The 17,524-nt window shown below is 41.6% G+C and overlaps 1 protein-coding gene across 4 annotated transcripts in view; it reads right to left on the bottom strand.

Annotated features, from left to right (window-relative positions):
- The window catches only part of Tenm3 (teneurin transmembrane protein 3), a 654,883-nt gene that overhangs the window by 57,740 nt on the left and 579,619 nt on the right, over positions 1-17,524 (bottom strand). For 3 of the 4 annotated variants that reach the window (XM_029570439.1, XM_029570440.1, XM_029570442.1), the window contains 3 exons: positions 16,411-16,554; positions 11,829-12,078; positions 11,116-11,136 (listed from right to left, as the gene is read on the bottom strand). In XM_029570439.1, the coding sequence (XP_029426299.1) occupies positions 11,116-11,136; positions 11,829-12,078; positions 16,411-16,554 (415 nt within the window). The remainder of the gene's footprint in view (positions 1-11,115; positions 11,137-11,828; positions 12,079-16,410; positions 16,555-17,524) is intronic. The other variant, XM_029570441.1, reaches the window with a different exon arrangement.

The raw sequence follows: 17,524 nt of genomic DNA, 5'->3' as shown, positions 1-17,524 counted from the left end.
CTTCCTTCCTTCCTTCCTTCCTTCCCTCCCTCCCTCCCTCCCTCCCTCCCTAACTTCCTTCCTTCCTTCCTTTTAAAAATTTCTTCTTCTTGTGGTACTGAACATTGACACTAGGTCCTTGGACATGCTGAGCAAGCACTCTACCACTGAGTTACATTTCAAGCCCTTTATTTACCTTTTCTTTTCAGTCTTTTTGAGACAGGGTTTTCCCTGTAGCCACAGTTGGCCTAGAACTCACTATGTAGACCAGGCTGGCCTTGCTCTCAAAGAGATCTGTAGGAGGTGAAGTGCCAGACCTAAGCACAGGCCACACTAGAGAGCACAGCTTCCGCCTTGAGAGCATAGCCCGTGCTTCTGAAAAAGAGCCGACCTATAATCTGCCCCTGGACTTAGAGACTGATGACGCGAGTGGCCTGGATGAGGGGATCTATCAGGGAGTAACACACCAGCTTATGGGACACTGGGGGCAGGGGAAGAGATATATAGGGCCTGCCCTTTCCAGCAATAAACGAGTCTGCACCACCTCGCCTAGTGCCTGCTTTCACCCGACTCCTGGTGTCTGTGTGTTGACTCTGCGCCGCTCACCCCCACCTTGGTTAGAACCCTCCTTTCCTGCAGTCCCTCGTGGGCTGGACCTGCGAGAGAACCTGCAACAGCTGGTGCCCGAAAAGGGTTCTCACCACCCCCCAGTGTTGGTGATGCCCCCAACTTTGGTTCGTTCAGTGAGTAGGCCCTGGGCTTTGTCTGTCCCTTTGGCTGCTTGAGGGCGAGTCAGTGGCCCCCTCCTTGGTCCCCTCTACCCTGTTTGTCATATTTGTTGTTAAATTAGGAAGGCACACTCTGTTGCGTGGTCCCGAAGCCCATATCAACACCTTTTATTCCTTGGCTCATCCCAGTGAGTTCACACAAGGGCTGATCCACTCTGAACTCAGAGCCCAGGCTTCAGGTCATCCTGTTGCCTGTCCCGGAGACACTGTGTGAGTATACAGCCGAGGGTGTCATGGCCCTCGGAAGTCCCTCACCAAGCACAAGACGTTTGGATCCGAAACACCTCTTCATGTCGGGGTGGTTTATGTCTGAGTGGCTCATGGTCCTTGTTTGCTTTATTTGTGCCCTCTTGGTAGTCACCCTTGCCTTTTACTTTTGTGGTGAGTTTCCCTTCATGGACTCTTCCCACGATGGGCAAACTACCACCACAGTGCAAGGAGCCACAAATGCAGCGCTCAAATCGCTCCTTAGAACTCAGGGACTGAAAGTAAAACCAAAAGATATTGAAAATTTCTGGGATGAGGCCACTGACTTGGCCCCTTGGTTCTCTTCCAAGAATATGTGGGATCCTGACCTCTGGATGCGGGTCCTTTTCTTGGCCCGAAAAAGGGAAGTAGGGTCTGGAGCCATTCCCCCTGCCTCGGTTGTCCTGATCCTTTTACCCATCATTGCCAGCCTTAAATCCTCCTCCCCCGAAGAAGTCATTTCAGCCCATAATAAGTATTTTCAGGATCAGGCCAGTGTAGACCTTGCCATTGCTTCAACCCCTGCTGACTGTGATATGGGAACCAGTCTTGAGGTCAATCCAGACAAGGAAGGGGCCCCCTTGCCTCTACCTCAGACCCAGCTTTCAAAGCCACGACAATCAGAGGCACTACCACCTCAGCACCCCTGGAAGGAACTACATTCTGCTTGCTCCGACGCACCTCCCACTCATTATACCCTCTCCCCATGGCCTGTCCACCCCTTACTGCCCCTTGCTGGCCCATTTCTGCCTTTCCAGTTAATGTCAGCCCCAACGCTGTGCAACAGCCATGGATGCCCACCTGTCTCACAGACCTTGCACTCATCCACAAAGCTGCCAATGAATCAGATCCGATTCCCCATATTTTGAGCAAGTTCTCCGCCAATGGGCCATGTAGTTACAGACCCATTACTATTGGTATAACTTATTAAAGGTGGTATTGGAGCCCTCAGTCTTCCTGAGCTGGTGTTCAGCCTATGACGATCAGGCTGAAAATCAGGCATGTCTCAACCTTCAATATGGCCTTAATATTACTCTGGATATGCTCACAGGATGTGGACAATATATTGACCCCATTTCCCAGTCCACTCTTGGCCTTCATGCTTACTACCAACAAGTTAGTGACCTAGCCTTCAAGGCCCTTAAATGTTGCTCCCCCTGTGGCCCATAGGCATTCTTCCACAATCTGATTCAGCAGCCAAGGGAGTTCTTCACGGACTTCCTCGCCCAAGTTACTGGAGTGGTGAAACAGAGAGTGGAGTCTGGGACCACTTGAGATATGCTTGTCAAACAGTTGGCATGGGAAGGCCTAAATACCCCTACCTGCAATGCTAGCACGCCTGTCCGCAATGATGATATTCATAAATGGGTACTCGCCACTAGAGACCTAGACCCCAGGACAGGGCCCATCGAGGTCCTGACCGCTTCCTTAGAGGCACTCTTATTACAAGGAAGACCCACCTCCCTCCGATTCAAAAGATGGCCACTGGAACTGCAGGAGGACAGGACACCTCCGCAGGGACTGCCTGAACAAAGGAGCTCGTCCCAAGAACCACTGCCCCAAATGCATAAAGGGTTTTCATTGGGCAAAAGATTGTAGGTCACAGCCCCAATAGGACTTGGCTCCTTTAAACGCCACCCAGGGTGCCCCTCAGCCCCACAAGAGGGGGAATGAGACAGGCTTTATGGACCCGTCCGATTCTTAATCACTCCCCCCCAATGACCTTATTTCTGGATGGGATTGCTGTGAAGGGCCTAGTAGACATGGGAGCCAATGTTGCCATCATCACCAAAAACAAGTCTCTTTGGTTCCCCCATTGGAGATATTGGCCTGGCCTGCCCATTAAAGGAGTTGGTGGCAGCCAGGGCACAAAGTTGGTCATCTGCCCAGTACACTGGAAGGATGTAGACGGGAGTAAAGGCACATTCACTCCCATAGTGGCCAATGTCCCCCGCAACTTGTGGGGTTGAGATGTCCTGGAGGACATGGGTGTGGTCCTTACCACAGACGATCAGGCCTTTTATGATGACGTTGTAGCCCATGATAACCTTGACCTCTCTGGGAGAAATGGGAACCCTGACCAGCACCCCCAATTCTAAGGGCCACTGCCCTCCCTTGGACATCCCCTAAGGAGTCTCCCACACCGATCACTCTTACCTGGCTCTCAACAGATGCGATCTGGGTGGAGCAGCGGCCTATTATAGAACCTAAGTTATCTATCCTCAAAAATTTGGTCTAGGAACAGCTGGACCTCGGACATTTGGAACCATCCACTAGTAAATATAATACCCTAATATTCATTATTAAAAAGAAAAAATGGCCATTTTAGATTGCTTCAGGACTTATGTGCTATTAATAACCAAATGGAAAAAATGGGCTCAACACAGGCTGGCTTGCCCCACCCTGGTGCCATTCCTCCTTCTTATTACATCATAACACTTTATTAAAGATTGCTTCTTCTCAATCCCCCTGGCCCCCCAAGATCATGATAACTTTGCCTTTACGGTTTAGGAACCTAACTTCCACAAGCTGGCTCTCAGATATCAATGGAAAGTCCTTCCCCAGGGAATAAAGAATGGTCCTATTATCTGTCAGCTTTTTGTCTCATGAGCCACTTCAGCCATCCCTCATAGCGTACAATTTATCCACTATATGGATGACATTCTGTTGTCCTACCCTAACCCACAATTTCTCCGTAAGGTAACCAGAGGCTTAATCTCCTGCCTATTGTCCCTTGGCTTGTCTATAGCCTTAGATAAGTTACAGGAGGTGCCTCCTTATGCCTTTTTGGGGCATACCGTTTTGGTGGCATATGCCCTGTGGCCCCTGCATTTAATTCAAAGCTGTTCTATACACTAGCCGATTTTCAACAACTTGGTGGCACCATAAATTGGCTTAAACCATTCTTGTCCATTCCCTTGGAGGAATTGAGGGCACTGCTTTCTCTTTTGGAGGTCCCCACCTGCCCTTCAGCAAAGATTAACTTAATTCCCCTGGCCATTGCCTTATTGCAAAAGATCATTGAGTTACTCTCACCAACAACCCTCGACAGGTATGAGCCCTTACAATCCCTACAGGCTTTAGTGCTATTGACTTCTGGCTTCCTTGGTGCCCTACGGCAGAGACTGGACCACTTATCTGGGTCCATCTCTCATACTCAGAGCTCCAGCAGGTTTCCTCCAAGTTTGATCTGGCCTTTAACTTGGCAGTCAAACTGCACACTCAAGCTCGAAAAACCTTCAATAGATAACCTGATGCTATTGTGCTCCCCTTTCCCTTACGTAACCTACAGGCCCTCTGGGCTGATTCCATAAGTTTTCAGACTATGATGTCAGGCTTCCCAGGTGCCATTGACATTCACCTGCCCCAAGATAAAAGAATTCAGGCCCTTCTCACATTGCCATTTGATGTTAAGCCATACAGCACCCCTTCCTCTCCCTCAATTCCCCAAGTGACCATTGCCTTTTCAGACGCTAATAAGAACTTTGGGGTCCTGATACATCGTCCTGGAAAAAAGGACATCACCCACATCATCCCTAATCCTGGCTCTGTCCAGTTGGGAGAACTTCTTGCTATACGTAAAGTTTTAGCAGAGTGCCAGGATGAACCCCTAAATCTCTTTTCTGATAGCACCTATGCTGTTCAGGTCTCTAAGGTCATCGCCTTTTCTCATGTTAAAAACTCCTCCACCTCACTCCACCTCACTATGGTCAAGCTACAGGAATGCATAGAAAATAGAAGTCACCCATGGTACATCTCACATATCCGCTCACATTCCGCCCTTCCCAGAATCCTAGTTCAGGGAAATGCTGCCACAGATGCCATGATCATGACAGTCCAGTTGGACCTGTTAGAACAAGCGAGAGCTTTACATCAACAATTCCATCTGTCCCCTCAGAGTATTCATAAACTCCTCCCAGAAATCCCTGTGTCCCAATGCAAGCCCCTTGTCCACTCATGTGCTACCTGTGCTCCACTCATGCTTCTCGGGCTGCTTAACAGGAGAGGAGTGAACCCCCATGGTTTGATACCAAATGCCATTTGGCAGATGGACGTGACTCACTACTCCCCTTTTGGGAAATTGAGATTCGTTCATGTTATAGTTGACACATGCTCCTCTCTTACTTATGTTTTAGCTCTCTCAGGGGAAAAGACTATACATTCCATTAAAGCTATAAAGTCTACCATGTTAATCATGGGCGTACCCTAGGTGCTTAAGACTCATAATAGGCCCGCTTATTCCTCTCAAGAATTCAATAAATTTGTTTCCTCCTGGGGAATCAAACATACCTTTGGTATTCCCTATAACCTTGTAAAGACAAGCCATTGTTGAAAGGAACAACAGGACATTTAAGTCCCTCCTGGCTAAAACCCCTTGGCTGAGGCCAAATGTGACCCTCACCTGGCTCTTACTGAAACTTTGTTCCACCTTAATTTCCTCATGTTTGACGACCAGGGTCTCAGTCCAGCATACAAACATTGGTCCTCCTTGCCTTGGGCTACACCTCTGCCACTAGTTAGATGGAGGGATCCTATTTCATCCCTATGGCAGAAACCAGCCCCCTCCTGACACGAGGACGAGGATACACTTGTATTTTTCTACAGGATGCTACAGCCCCCATCTGGATTCCATTGTGAGACATCTGACCAGCTATGGAAACCCATCCGGAGACTGGGCCTGACTGTGAGTTTGATAAGCCATGATATCCTTTCCTGGTTTTGTCATCCTTGGCACCCTTTCGTCCTTTGGCTGTGCTTCTCCCCAGGCTTCAGATCTCTGGGCACTGGTCCCCTTACCACCTCTGATCCTCCCTGTAGATGAACAGTCACCTGCTTTCCTGGTTCTCTTTACTACTAATGAATACCTCGGTCTCCCCACCATGGAATTGATTCATGCGTCCGTTCCCATAAATGACACATGTCCCTTGCAGGATTGTGCTGCTTCAGCCCAGACCTTAACCTCTCCTCCCCTAATGCCTCTTGCTGTCACTCCCTCTTTATGGTCTCCCTTAGTAAAATACACTTCTGAGACTACAGTGTCCTTCGTGTCCCCTGGGGCCACTGCCCCTCCCCACCAAAGGGTCAGGCATCCTCCATGGACCCGGTACCCTCCCATCCATAAACTTCCCACCACATTGTGCTTCCCTATTCCATGGGAACACTGCCTCCCGCTCACTCCTGGAGGTATGCTCCTCTTTACAGATTATGATGGATGCCTGCAGGCTTCCTCCCTGGCAACCTGGAGAGACCCTGTCTCTACAAAACCTTACTCCTATGTCTACCCTGACCACAGGTGTAAAGACACTGTCAGGGGGGCCTGGGAGCTCTGCGGGCTGGTGGCTTACCTGGATTTGCATCCTCTCTTCTTTGTATTAGGTGGAGCCATCTTTAATGGTACATATACGTGATAACTCAGAGATGGGTTCCTTGGCTGTTATAGACCCAACTTGGACACCTAATGAAGTCTCTGTTAACATCTCCCATTCAATCTCCTTGCCTGTTTGTATTCAACCACTGTTTGCTCTGCTCCTTGCTAATTTCTTGGATGACCCGAGGGATACCCTTAACTGCTCCCTCATTAACTGCACTCTCTTGGCATGCTGGATTTTCCCTGCCTCTCTTGTTCTCTTTGTGTGTGAACCCACAGCATTCTGGGTTCCCATTCCCAGTGCTTCTCACTTCCATGTTATCATCCTCATGGAACAGACGGCTCTCCAACCCTTCCCCTGGATCAAGAGAGATTTTGGTATTATCATGGTGATTGTAACTGCCATTACCCTTTCCTTAGGGGCTGCCACCACTGCTGCTGCTGCTATCACTCAATCTTCCACTACTGTGGAAACACTCAATGAGGTCGTATCCAAAACCTCTGCAGCCTTACAGACTCAATCTCTTATTAATCAACACCTCTTCCAGGCCGTTTCTGTCATCCAACAATGGGTAGACCTCCTCGGGGAGGAGATGGCGATCATCAAACAAATGATGCTAATGGCCTGTGATGGTTTAAAGCCCTGTGTCTCACACCTTACAAAGTTGATAACCTCACTAGGGCCAGGATGAAACTCTCACAGTACATCCATGGCCACTGGAACCAAAAGTTTCTCAACTACTACACCTTGCTCACTGACCAGATCATCTCCCTATATTATACATGAGCTCAGATATGAGATATAAACTCTGGGTTCCTCAACAAACTTGGTTGAACTTAGAAGTTTTGTTTGTTCCTTCATGGATCATTATTTATTCTTGGGTGTCATAGTCTTAGTTCTTTTCTTGCTCATAAAATGCTTTGTTCTACTCTTCCGCAGACAAAACAAATAAATTACTTGGTGTATCAGGTTCTCAAGATGCTCAAGGATCCAGACTTCGACTCCCCCCCCACCTGCCCCCAAGGTCTGGCAGGTCTGGCTTGCTATCTGAGAAGCGGTTTTATAATTTCTTGCCCTCCTCCTCCCTCACATGGTCATGCCAGAGGTCACACCCTTTGAGGGCTGGTAGTAAATGACGGGTAAGATCCTGATGGTCAGGATGACCTAAGACAGGCACAGTCCATCACGCTGGGTGCCCTCTGAGGTGGGGTCAACTATGTTGAGGCAAAGAACCTCGGCTCCCACTGACCTTTCTATAATAAAAAGGGATGGATATGTAGGAGGTAAAGTGCCAGACCTAAGCATAGGCCACACTAGAGAGCACTTCCGCCTTGAGAGCACAGCCCATGCTTCCGCTAAAGAGTCAACCTATAATCTGCCCCCGGACCTAGAGACTGATGACACGAGTGGCCTGGATGAGGGGATCTACCAGGAAGCTACACACCAGCTTATGGGACACTGGGGGCAGGGGGAGAGATATATAAGGCTTGACCTTCCCAGCAATAAATGAGTCTGCACCACCTTGCCTAGTGCCTGCTTCCACCCGACTCCTGGTGTCTGTGTGTTGACTCTGTACCACTCACCCCACCTCGGTCAGAACCCTCATTCCCTGCAGCCCCTTGTGGGCTGGACCCATGAGCGAACCTGCAAAGAGATCCACCTCCCTCTGCCTCCATGTCCATCTTACTTTTATTTTGAGATAAAGTCTCATTGAGTTATCCATTCTGGCCTTGAACTTGCTCTGTAGCCCAGGCAGTTTCTGAACTCAGGATCTCCCAGCTTCAGCTTCCTGAGTTGCTAGGATTACAGACTTGAACCAGTAGGCTTGCCAATAATTTCAGTCTTTGTAAAGCTAACTGAAGAATTCATTAATTTAACATGAACTAAAATATGTTGATTTTTGTTAGGTCAATTTATGTTAGTTATTAAACATGTGGAACCATTTTTATCAATGACATCATTATCTGTTTGATTTGAAATACTTTGTACACTTTGTAGACCTTTGCCTTTCTTTTTCTACTTGTTCTTTAACCCAGGCTGACCTTAAACTTGCAGTGATCTTCCTGGTACAACCTCCCAGGTGCTGGGATTTAGGCCTGCGGCACCACGCGGGGCTTGCATCTTCATCTTTCTAATCACTGATAAAGGATGGTTTCTGCACTGTCTGGCTTCCTTGACTCTGTTGGCTGATTTCCTTCATTGCTGTGCCTCCTATTTTAGGTATTTTGACTCTTATGGTCTAGTGCATTAGCTCTCTAATTGAATTCTTATCATATTGAATATTGATCCCATGATCCCCTAAAAGGTCACTTTGAGTAAGTCTCTTGTTCATGACCCTAAAATGGCCCCCCACTCTTTGTTATCCGATAGCAAGGAAGAGTGATTCTTCAGGGTGAACAAGGTCCTAAGCAAGCTGATCCTAACTAGCCTTAACCTGTATCTCTCATTGTTACCCACATGAATCCTTGGTCCATTTAGGTAGGTCTTATCACTCTCTGATCACTCTCAGAACATCTTACTTATCTCATCCTAGACTCCAGTATCTTTATTTACTCTTTCTATTTTTTTTCGGAGTTCAATGAATGTCTTCCTTTCTTTTTGTTTTGGTTAATCAGACTATTTTTAGACCTAGCTCAAATACCAGCATTTCAGGAAACTTCCTTGTCACACTCTAATCTCCCAGTAATCTCTTCCTTCAACAAACTACCCTCATGATATAGCCATCTATATGATGTGCCAAAAATAATACTGATGATATTATTTAGTTTGTCACATGCAGACCTATTTTGCTCATTACATCTGAGTTTCTGAGAGCTTTGTATTATATTACTTTTGTCAAAGCATCTGGCACATGGCAAGTGATAAGTTAATGATTATAGCTTTAACACAGATGAGAATCAATATACAGTCCAAACAGTATATTATGCATGCGGGGCACACAAAGGAAATGCAGAGGCTCAAATTTGGTTAGAATGACATACAGAGAAAGCTGACAGAGGATCAGGAGAGAGGGATTATGGTAAGTATCACTGCCAAATGCTATGAGTTAGAATAAAATGACTTTGTACTATAAAATAGTGTGCATAATAATGCTGTTCTCAAATCTCAGATTCTTCTACAGAAGAAGATATTACAATTCTACACAACTTGTGAAATGATTGTGAAATAAGTCAGCATTTTTGCATTTCTAGGAAATCTCCCTGTAGAAACCTAGCCATGGGGGGGGGCATATAAAAAAAGATGGTGTGGTGCCAGGAAAGACCATATATGTCAGAGTGGTTCAAATCTCTGCTCTACATTTCTTAATTGTATATCTAGGGGAAGAGATGTAATGCCTTCCAGCTTCCATTACTTCATATGTAACCTGAAGGATTCCTGTGTAGATCTGCAATAAAAGATATGAAGCATCTGGCACCATGCCAGGCATGTTATAGGCCAGCTTGTTAAAAGGTAGCTACTTTGTTAGTCTTCTCTGTATCACCTGCAACATTTTCACATGGGGTTGATGTGTATTCCTTACATTCCTCTTTCCTCTACAACTATCAAGAAAACAAGGCCAGAAAAATGTTGATCTACTACCGTGGATTTTAATAATATGCTCAGTGTTCTGGGGAGATTTAGTGTTAATCTTAGCATGTGACTGGACGGTATGAGATTAACAAAGAATCTTAGGGAAAGGTCATGGGACCATGCCTAGTTACTGATCTGCAACAGTTACATACATGTCCTAGGACTCTGGTTTTTATTTACTAGTTATCAATCTCTAGGACAGTTTCAATGGGTAAGGTTGATTTATTCACCTAAAGTATTTGGCATAAAATATTGCTAACTTTTCAACATATCATTGTATTAGACTTTTTAACAGCGAAACTAGTTTTTTGCAAACTTTTCTTTAAATCTAAGCCTTTTCCACATGTTTCTCCCTGTCTTTAAGAAAGCTTTTTAGTGAAAAGCATCCTGATAAGTTTTTTTTGTGTGTCTTATCCAGCTAAGTGAACATACTGATAGAATATGAAAAACGTTTGGGCTGATGTATTTATTTAATTTTCATCTTTAGCATGGCAGAAAGTCTTTCCTTTCATAATAATGACAATGAAAACAGTACTTCTTGAATCTAGTAACTCTTCCAATGTAGGAAAATTATAAATTACAGGAAGAGATAAATCTATGGGATGCTAATAGAGGATGGGTCCTTCCCAAGCCTGGGGAGGGGCTCTGGCAGTATACTCATATGATCATTCATATATATATATATATATGTGTGTGTGTGTGTGTGTGTGTGTGCATAATAATGCCATTCTCATCTACCAAAGTAATTATTTTTAGACTTTTTTTCCTTAAACAGTCTCCCAAAACTGAATAAGCTTTGTGCCCAATAACACATGATCTGTCCTGGATACTTGTCAAACTACACAGAACTCCTTATAAACTTTCCTACTCATTTCAAATTTGTTCTGTTCCATATGGTTTAGGTTATATAAGTCAGTAACTGAAGATTAGAACTCTATGTAACAATATTTGTTTTAGGAACCAACTTGAAATATTTCTATAATTATATCATGCAATGTATTACTGCAATAAGTTATGTAACAGTTCAATTAAGCAGTTTGAATTACTTAGATGTTTGGTGATTCTGAGTTTCCTCTCATGATAATGCCATTAAGAAACAATGAGAGTTGAAATGTGAAAAGGACATTTGAAAATATGCAACAACCTTTAAGCAAGATGCTTACCTATGTCTAAAATCTTTATTTCTTGGTGGAAGCAGATAAAAAAAGGTAAAAAAAAGCATAGTTAGAAAAGGCTTCTACAATATATAATAAGACCAATACTGAGATTTTAATTACATGTATGGAAAAATTGCAATTTAAGCAGAAATAATGGTGGAAATGAATTTTGTAGGCAAAGCTTATTAAATAATTAACAGAATATGCTGATTTTGACAATCATACTTATAATAAAGCAAGACAACAACATGCTATTTCACTGCTGGCATATGGCTAGTGAATGGGTTGACTCAGCTTGAACATCGAGTATTCTGGTATGAAGATACAGACTTAGTTTATTCACTAGCACATCCTGATAGCATGGGAAAATACTTTATGCCTTCATTTCAACCACTGTGAAATAAAAGAGGAATACTTAGACTGCACATTTATTCTAAAGAAAATTAAAGAGATTTAAAAATCATAGCTTTACTTTTTAGTTCACAGAAAAATCATTGTAATGAGTAAGATACTTTCTGTATTAGGTCATGATGTTTCATACATTAATGATACAGTGCATATGTGTTGCACTTCTATCTTTAATTAAGAACTGGTTTCTTTCTAGGAAGAGTTTTAAACACTGGGGATGTATGTTTAAATAAACAAGCACATCATATTCAACATTTTTTAAAAAGGTGCATTTGGCTTTGATTAAAATCCCCAATTAAGGAAAGACATACCTTAGTTCTAAAACACTTGTTACATTTCCAGAAGGGAATATTCTCCGAACATAGTTGAAATCCCCTACGTACAGACTGCCATCGATCCCACAGGCCAGTGCAACTGGAGCTAATAGTTTATTCCCATCGGCTTGACCATTGCAACTTGGGCATGAGATGCTGCGCCTCCGGCCATTACCCATGATGCTACTGACAACTGGAGGCTGCTGGGAGATGAACTGATTTTCCCCATTTCCCTTGTATAGTATACCTAGAAAAAAGTGCATTTTTCTTATGATATCAATGAATGAAGAAAAGCAAACATATTCACCAACCATAAATCTCACTACCAGGCAGTGCCTTTTAGATTTAGATTGGGAAACTTTTATTTAAATTCTTTTTGAAAGAACTCTATTCCATTGCCATGTGTAAAATATTACATGATAAGCTATATAGTGTATATTCAAAAAGTACTGTCTGTTATGAATTGAAAGACTGGTGAAAAGAACAAAGGACAAAGGAAAAAAGAGGGGAAAAAACCATATTCTCAACATCAGTGATTCTCAATCTTGGCTACACATTGGAACTCCCTGGGGAGCTGTAAAAAATACTGATGGCTTGTTTTCACCCCAAGAGATTCTGATTTAATTGGTCTGGGTGCAGTCTTAGTATTCAGAGTTTTAAAAACTCTCCAGGTGATCTTAATGTGCAACCATGTTTGAGAACCATGCTATATGTAATGTTCTTTAGGGAATAACAAGTTTTCCTAATTGTTAATCAATGTGGAAAATATTACATGTTAACCTGATTAATAAAATATAGCCATGGAATATAAATTTCTTCTCAATTTATCATGAGTTTTCTAAATACCTAAAAGTACTTTAAAGAAAACAAGTTAGAAAGTATTTATTTATTGGTCTCCTGACAGTAACTGCATACTCTATCCTGAGCTACTTGCTTCATCTGCTTCATCTATGGATGCTTCTTTTAACCTAACCATACCAACAAGGAGTAGTCTTGCTTACATGCTCATTCCATATAAGAATGTATATACATGAAACCGTTCAAAATGCCAAACACAAGGAAACTGTTGTGGAAAGCTAATTTATTATTCAAAGTGAATTCTGTTTTAAGGCATGAAAGTGCCAATAATTTTATAGAGACAAAATGCAGGTCTACCCCTTATGGCCTTCAGTGAAAATGTGAGAAAAAACATTCCAAAGGAACATTATTTTCATGGTGAGAAACTAGATTTGAGTTGAGGTTTTATTTTGATTCACTTTGCTGTTACTATATAGATCAATGGCTCCACTTTGGTCTGATAACACTGGCTGGTCAGCTGTTCTGTTACATGCATATTTTAAGACACTTTTCAATGTGTTATTATCTGTATAAACCACCTGCTGCTTTGACTTTAGAGCTGCATACATATTTATTGGATGTTCTATGTTTCAAAGCAGTTCTCAGAGCTAATGGCTATATTTCTGGGCAGATATACTGTTAAAAGAATGATCTTGTGAAAGCGCAGACAGAAAACTTGGGAACATGTTTTTTCCCTCACTTTGGGATAATTTGAAAGTGAAGAAGTCATCAGAATAATTACATTCCCCTTATAGCTCAGCACATTTTAGGTGCATTTTGTGATTACTTTTTTAATGCTTTGCTATTTGGGTGATGTAATAATCATGGCAAATTTACATAAAGAAATCAGGAATGATAAAACAGGTTTATTCAAATTTAAGGAAAAATAATTTAAATAAGGCTGGAGCATAACAAGAGATGAAATGTCTTTTGCCTTGAATATTCAAAGAAGACATGAATGCTACCTAAGACTCTTCTTTCCGTGATTACGTTATTTGACAATTATGGAAGTATAATTTTCTAGAAGAGCCAGTTCTGTAATTTTCATCAAAAGAATCCTACAAGTCAGCCTACTGCTCTACTGCACCTGATTTATTCAGTCATTACTCTCAACGATTGGCCCTTCATGATTCTCCTTTATTATGACAGAATAGAATGATGAACATTAGAATATTTATTTTCATGTTTCAGGGTGCCTGCACAAACAGCTGTCACCATCCATGTTTTTGCCTCCTTCTGTAATATATTTCTATAGCTCATCCACCTTGTCACAGTTAAAAATCACTTTGTTTATTCAATTAGACACATGTCACTTTGGAAAGCCACTACTTGTCAAACTGTTCTTGAACAAAATTTGAAGACACAATCAGTTCATCAGGGGATTTGAATTACCTCACATTTTGAAATAACAAAGTTCGTAACACAATACTTTTTGAAAGACAGAACTTTGGGCAGTTCAGTACTTTCTCTGAGCTGATACTGTAATAAAAACTTCTTACATATTTTTGTGGTTTAGAATATGTGCATTTGTCTATGTCTGTGTTTGTCTATTTATATTTTGCCCACAGACACACACATAATATCTACATGTTTCCTAATCCATCTGAATGTAATGTTATTAATATCCCAGCAGTGGTGAATTACAGGTGCTCTGTTGGAGCTCTTTGCTTGTGCTTTCCCTCTTGCTTTACAGTCCCTTGGAGGGATCCTGTAGCTAATTGGTTATGAATTTTTATACTACATTTTCATCATAACTAAAACACACCTAGAGCAGTTTTTCTTCAGTTTTGTTTGTGAAGGACATATAAAGGAAAATGGAAATATGTGGAAACTGTGTGAAATATAATTAAAAAAATACAATCAAAAGCAGTGACAAGCACATCTGGCACATGCCTTTGCATTTTGAAAGACCACGATTCAGCTTTGTATTACTCACGTAACAGACTGAAACTATCACTGCTTCAAACAACATTGATGATTCAAAGGAAGCTCTGAGATAACATAGAGTGTGTTCTCCTTGGTTGGGAACTCCATATTTCTCTTTTTATTTCATTTTAAAGATTTCTAGATCGTGTCTCATAAATGGGAGGCTGTCTATGTGGCCAAGGATGACCTTGAATTTCTGACCCTCCTGTGTTCACCTGTTCCCAGCTGCTGGAATTGTAGGTGTGTGCCACCATCCCTGGTTTATGTGGTCCTGTGGATCAAACCCATGGCTTCGTCCACTCTAGGCAAGTACTCTACTACCTGAGCTACATCCCTACATTTGTAATGTATGTGCTGCCTGCGGCACTTGGAATAGGCTCTGCTCCCAACCTTCTGGAATGCAAACTACGTCCAGCAGGTTTCTGGGGAAAAAAAAGAGAGAGATTAACACTGCTGCAAAACAGCCAAGGTATGAGGGGTATTTCTGTGGTTTTCTTATGACTGATTTACTCATTATTACTCATTATCTCCTAGAGGTCAGATATCAGCATTTTCAAACACTGATTTGTGAACTATTTTAGACTGTGTATACTTGGAAAATTTAGATATATTCTTTCCAATACTGTTTCTGATTGCTTGTTTTTTGAGATAGGGTCTCCTTGTAGCCCCGACTGACCTGGAACTTTCTATGTAGATTAGGTTGGCCTGAATCTCACAGAGATCTGTCTGCCTCTGACTCCTGAGTGCTGAGATTAAAGGTGTGAGCCACCACAGCTGGCCAACAATCACATATTTATTTTTAAAAACAGTAAAAACATCAAAGAAACATTACTCTGAAAAAGTGACCATTAATCACTGACATTGACTTGTACTGTATGCTCAATTCAACATTTTGAACCCTCCCAAAAACCTCATGAAGTCAAAAGGCATATTATTTAGCAAATATTGAAATTTCCTCTGTCTAGTTGTAAAAAGAAAGTAAGAGTTACTAGCATAAGAAGGTCTAAGAGAGGAAATTAGAATTGGTTAACTTATGGTTCCAGTTTTTTAACAAAGCATCTTTGACTTACACGACATACCAATCAGCATGTGAACAGAATGTCAGAAACACAGTATAGTCCACAGAATTTCTTTCTTATAAATAATACTCTCGAGAGGAAACCAGTCACATTTTGCAAGTAGTGCACATCTTTTGGCTGTGATTCCTGAAATAAGTTTCTCCAGAGCGTATTTACTCATTATGGCATCAGGTCTGCTAGAAGTAATATTTTTTTGTTTTTTTTTCTTAGATTGTTCATTTATATTTTTTCCTGAATATTCACAAAATTAAGTTGAGGATACATGAGTAAGAGAATTATTTTTCAAATACTCCTTGATACTTATTACAGACTAATTTCCCAAGAGCTAAGAATCTATTGCAAATATTCTGGTAAAGTTGCATGGATCTTTATTTTTGTGTAAAAAAAAAAAATCCACCCACCTCCATTTTTGGTAACACTTTCTACATGTTGCTGTTTAGAATGAGATACTCATGTATGAATTTGTGGTGAACACACCTACATAGATAGAGGCTTTCACTGAGTCACCATACTTGGTCTCTTTCATTGTAATGTGAAAATCACTGTGATAATGAACATAGGAATATTTTAAAATTAGGTAAGAGAATTATGTAATTCCCAGGCTTTTATGGTCATCAAAATATCTCTTAATCATTGTTTTTTCTTACCAATTCTAGTCTTACGGTGTTCATAGGATAAAAGTTGCTGTGGTTTAATAAGTATGAGAGTGGCAATATTCACTGTGAGTAAGGTCTTACCATTCTGAACATCCAGCACATGATGTTTATCCAGTGTCCAGCCACCCATGTTGGAAGCATCCAACTCATAGCCTTGCAAAATCGCAGTCCTCTTTTCCCACAGAGTTAAGTCCAAACACGACTCATATTCATATCCAACTGATACTGTAAGCAAAACAAATAACAGTCCATCTCAACCTCAGAGAAGAGTAGGTAGGCTCTTTAATGATTTGGGGATAAAATTCATAGCTGTGTTCTGAGAGTATAGTGTCACTTATTTCTCCCTATACCATTCATATGGATTTACAGCACAAAAATAATCCAGTTTGGACAACTAGTTAAATAATTAGATCAGGTAAGTTAGCCCTAAACTAAAAATAATGTTTGTTATCTATATAATTAGAACTCCTTATTTTCTAAGAACATTTAATCATGGAAAATATTTAATGTAAGTATTTACCCATATCAGAAATAAACAATAAACCTAGTAGCAAATTAATAAGAATGAGTCACAATTGAAAAAATTTTCATATGACAATGAAACAGATTTAAAAATTTAGAAAAACGGGTAAAGTGGTAACTCTTTGATTGATATGAATTAATTCAAGTCTAAATTATATATTAATTTCGGAGAACAAAATCTATCTAAAATTTTTTTTTAATTTGTATTTTATGTGTATGAATGTTTTGCCTGTTTGTATATAAGTGCACCACTACATGCATGCAATGCCTGTGGAAACCAGAAGAGGGTGCCGGATCAGCTGGAAGTTATAAATAGTTGTTAGCCACCATGTGGGTGCTGGGAACCAAACTCAGTCCTCTGTAAGAACAGCTAGTGCTCTTAACCACTAAGCCATTTCTCCAGTCCCCAAATCTATTTTTTTTTTTTTGTAAAAACAAAACTCACAAAATGTTTTCCTTTAGTTGTTGATGTTCTGGCTTGAGCATGAAGCTGTATTTGTCATGTCAGACTTTGACTGTATTGTCTAGTATTCAGTGAGACAAATGGTTTGATGTTTTAAGATTATCCCTCAAGAGCTGACTGGCCCTCTAGTCAAAGAAGCTGAAATAATTCTTAGACACAAATTTTGTTTGATAGTCTGCTAAGTACCATTATGAGTTGAAACCATCTCAC

Source organism: Nannospalax galili, unplaced genomic scaffold, assembly GCF_000622305.1.
Source record: "Nannospalax galili isolate Female #2095 unplaced genomic scaffold, S.galili_v1.0 scaffold461, whole genome shotgun sequence".
NCBI classification, from domain to species: Eukaryota; Metazoa; Chordata; class Mammalia; order Rodentia; family Spalacidae; genus Nannospalax; species Nannospalax galili.
The sequence above is the reverse complement of the archived record's forward strand: the minus strand, read 5'-3'. Positions and strand labels throughout refer to the sequence as shown.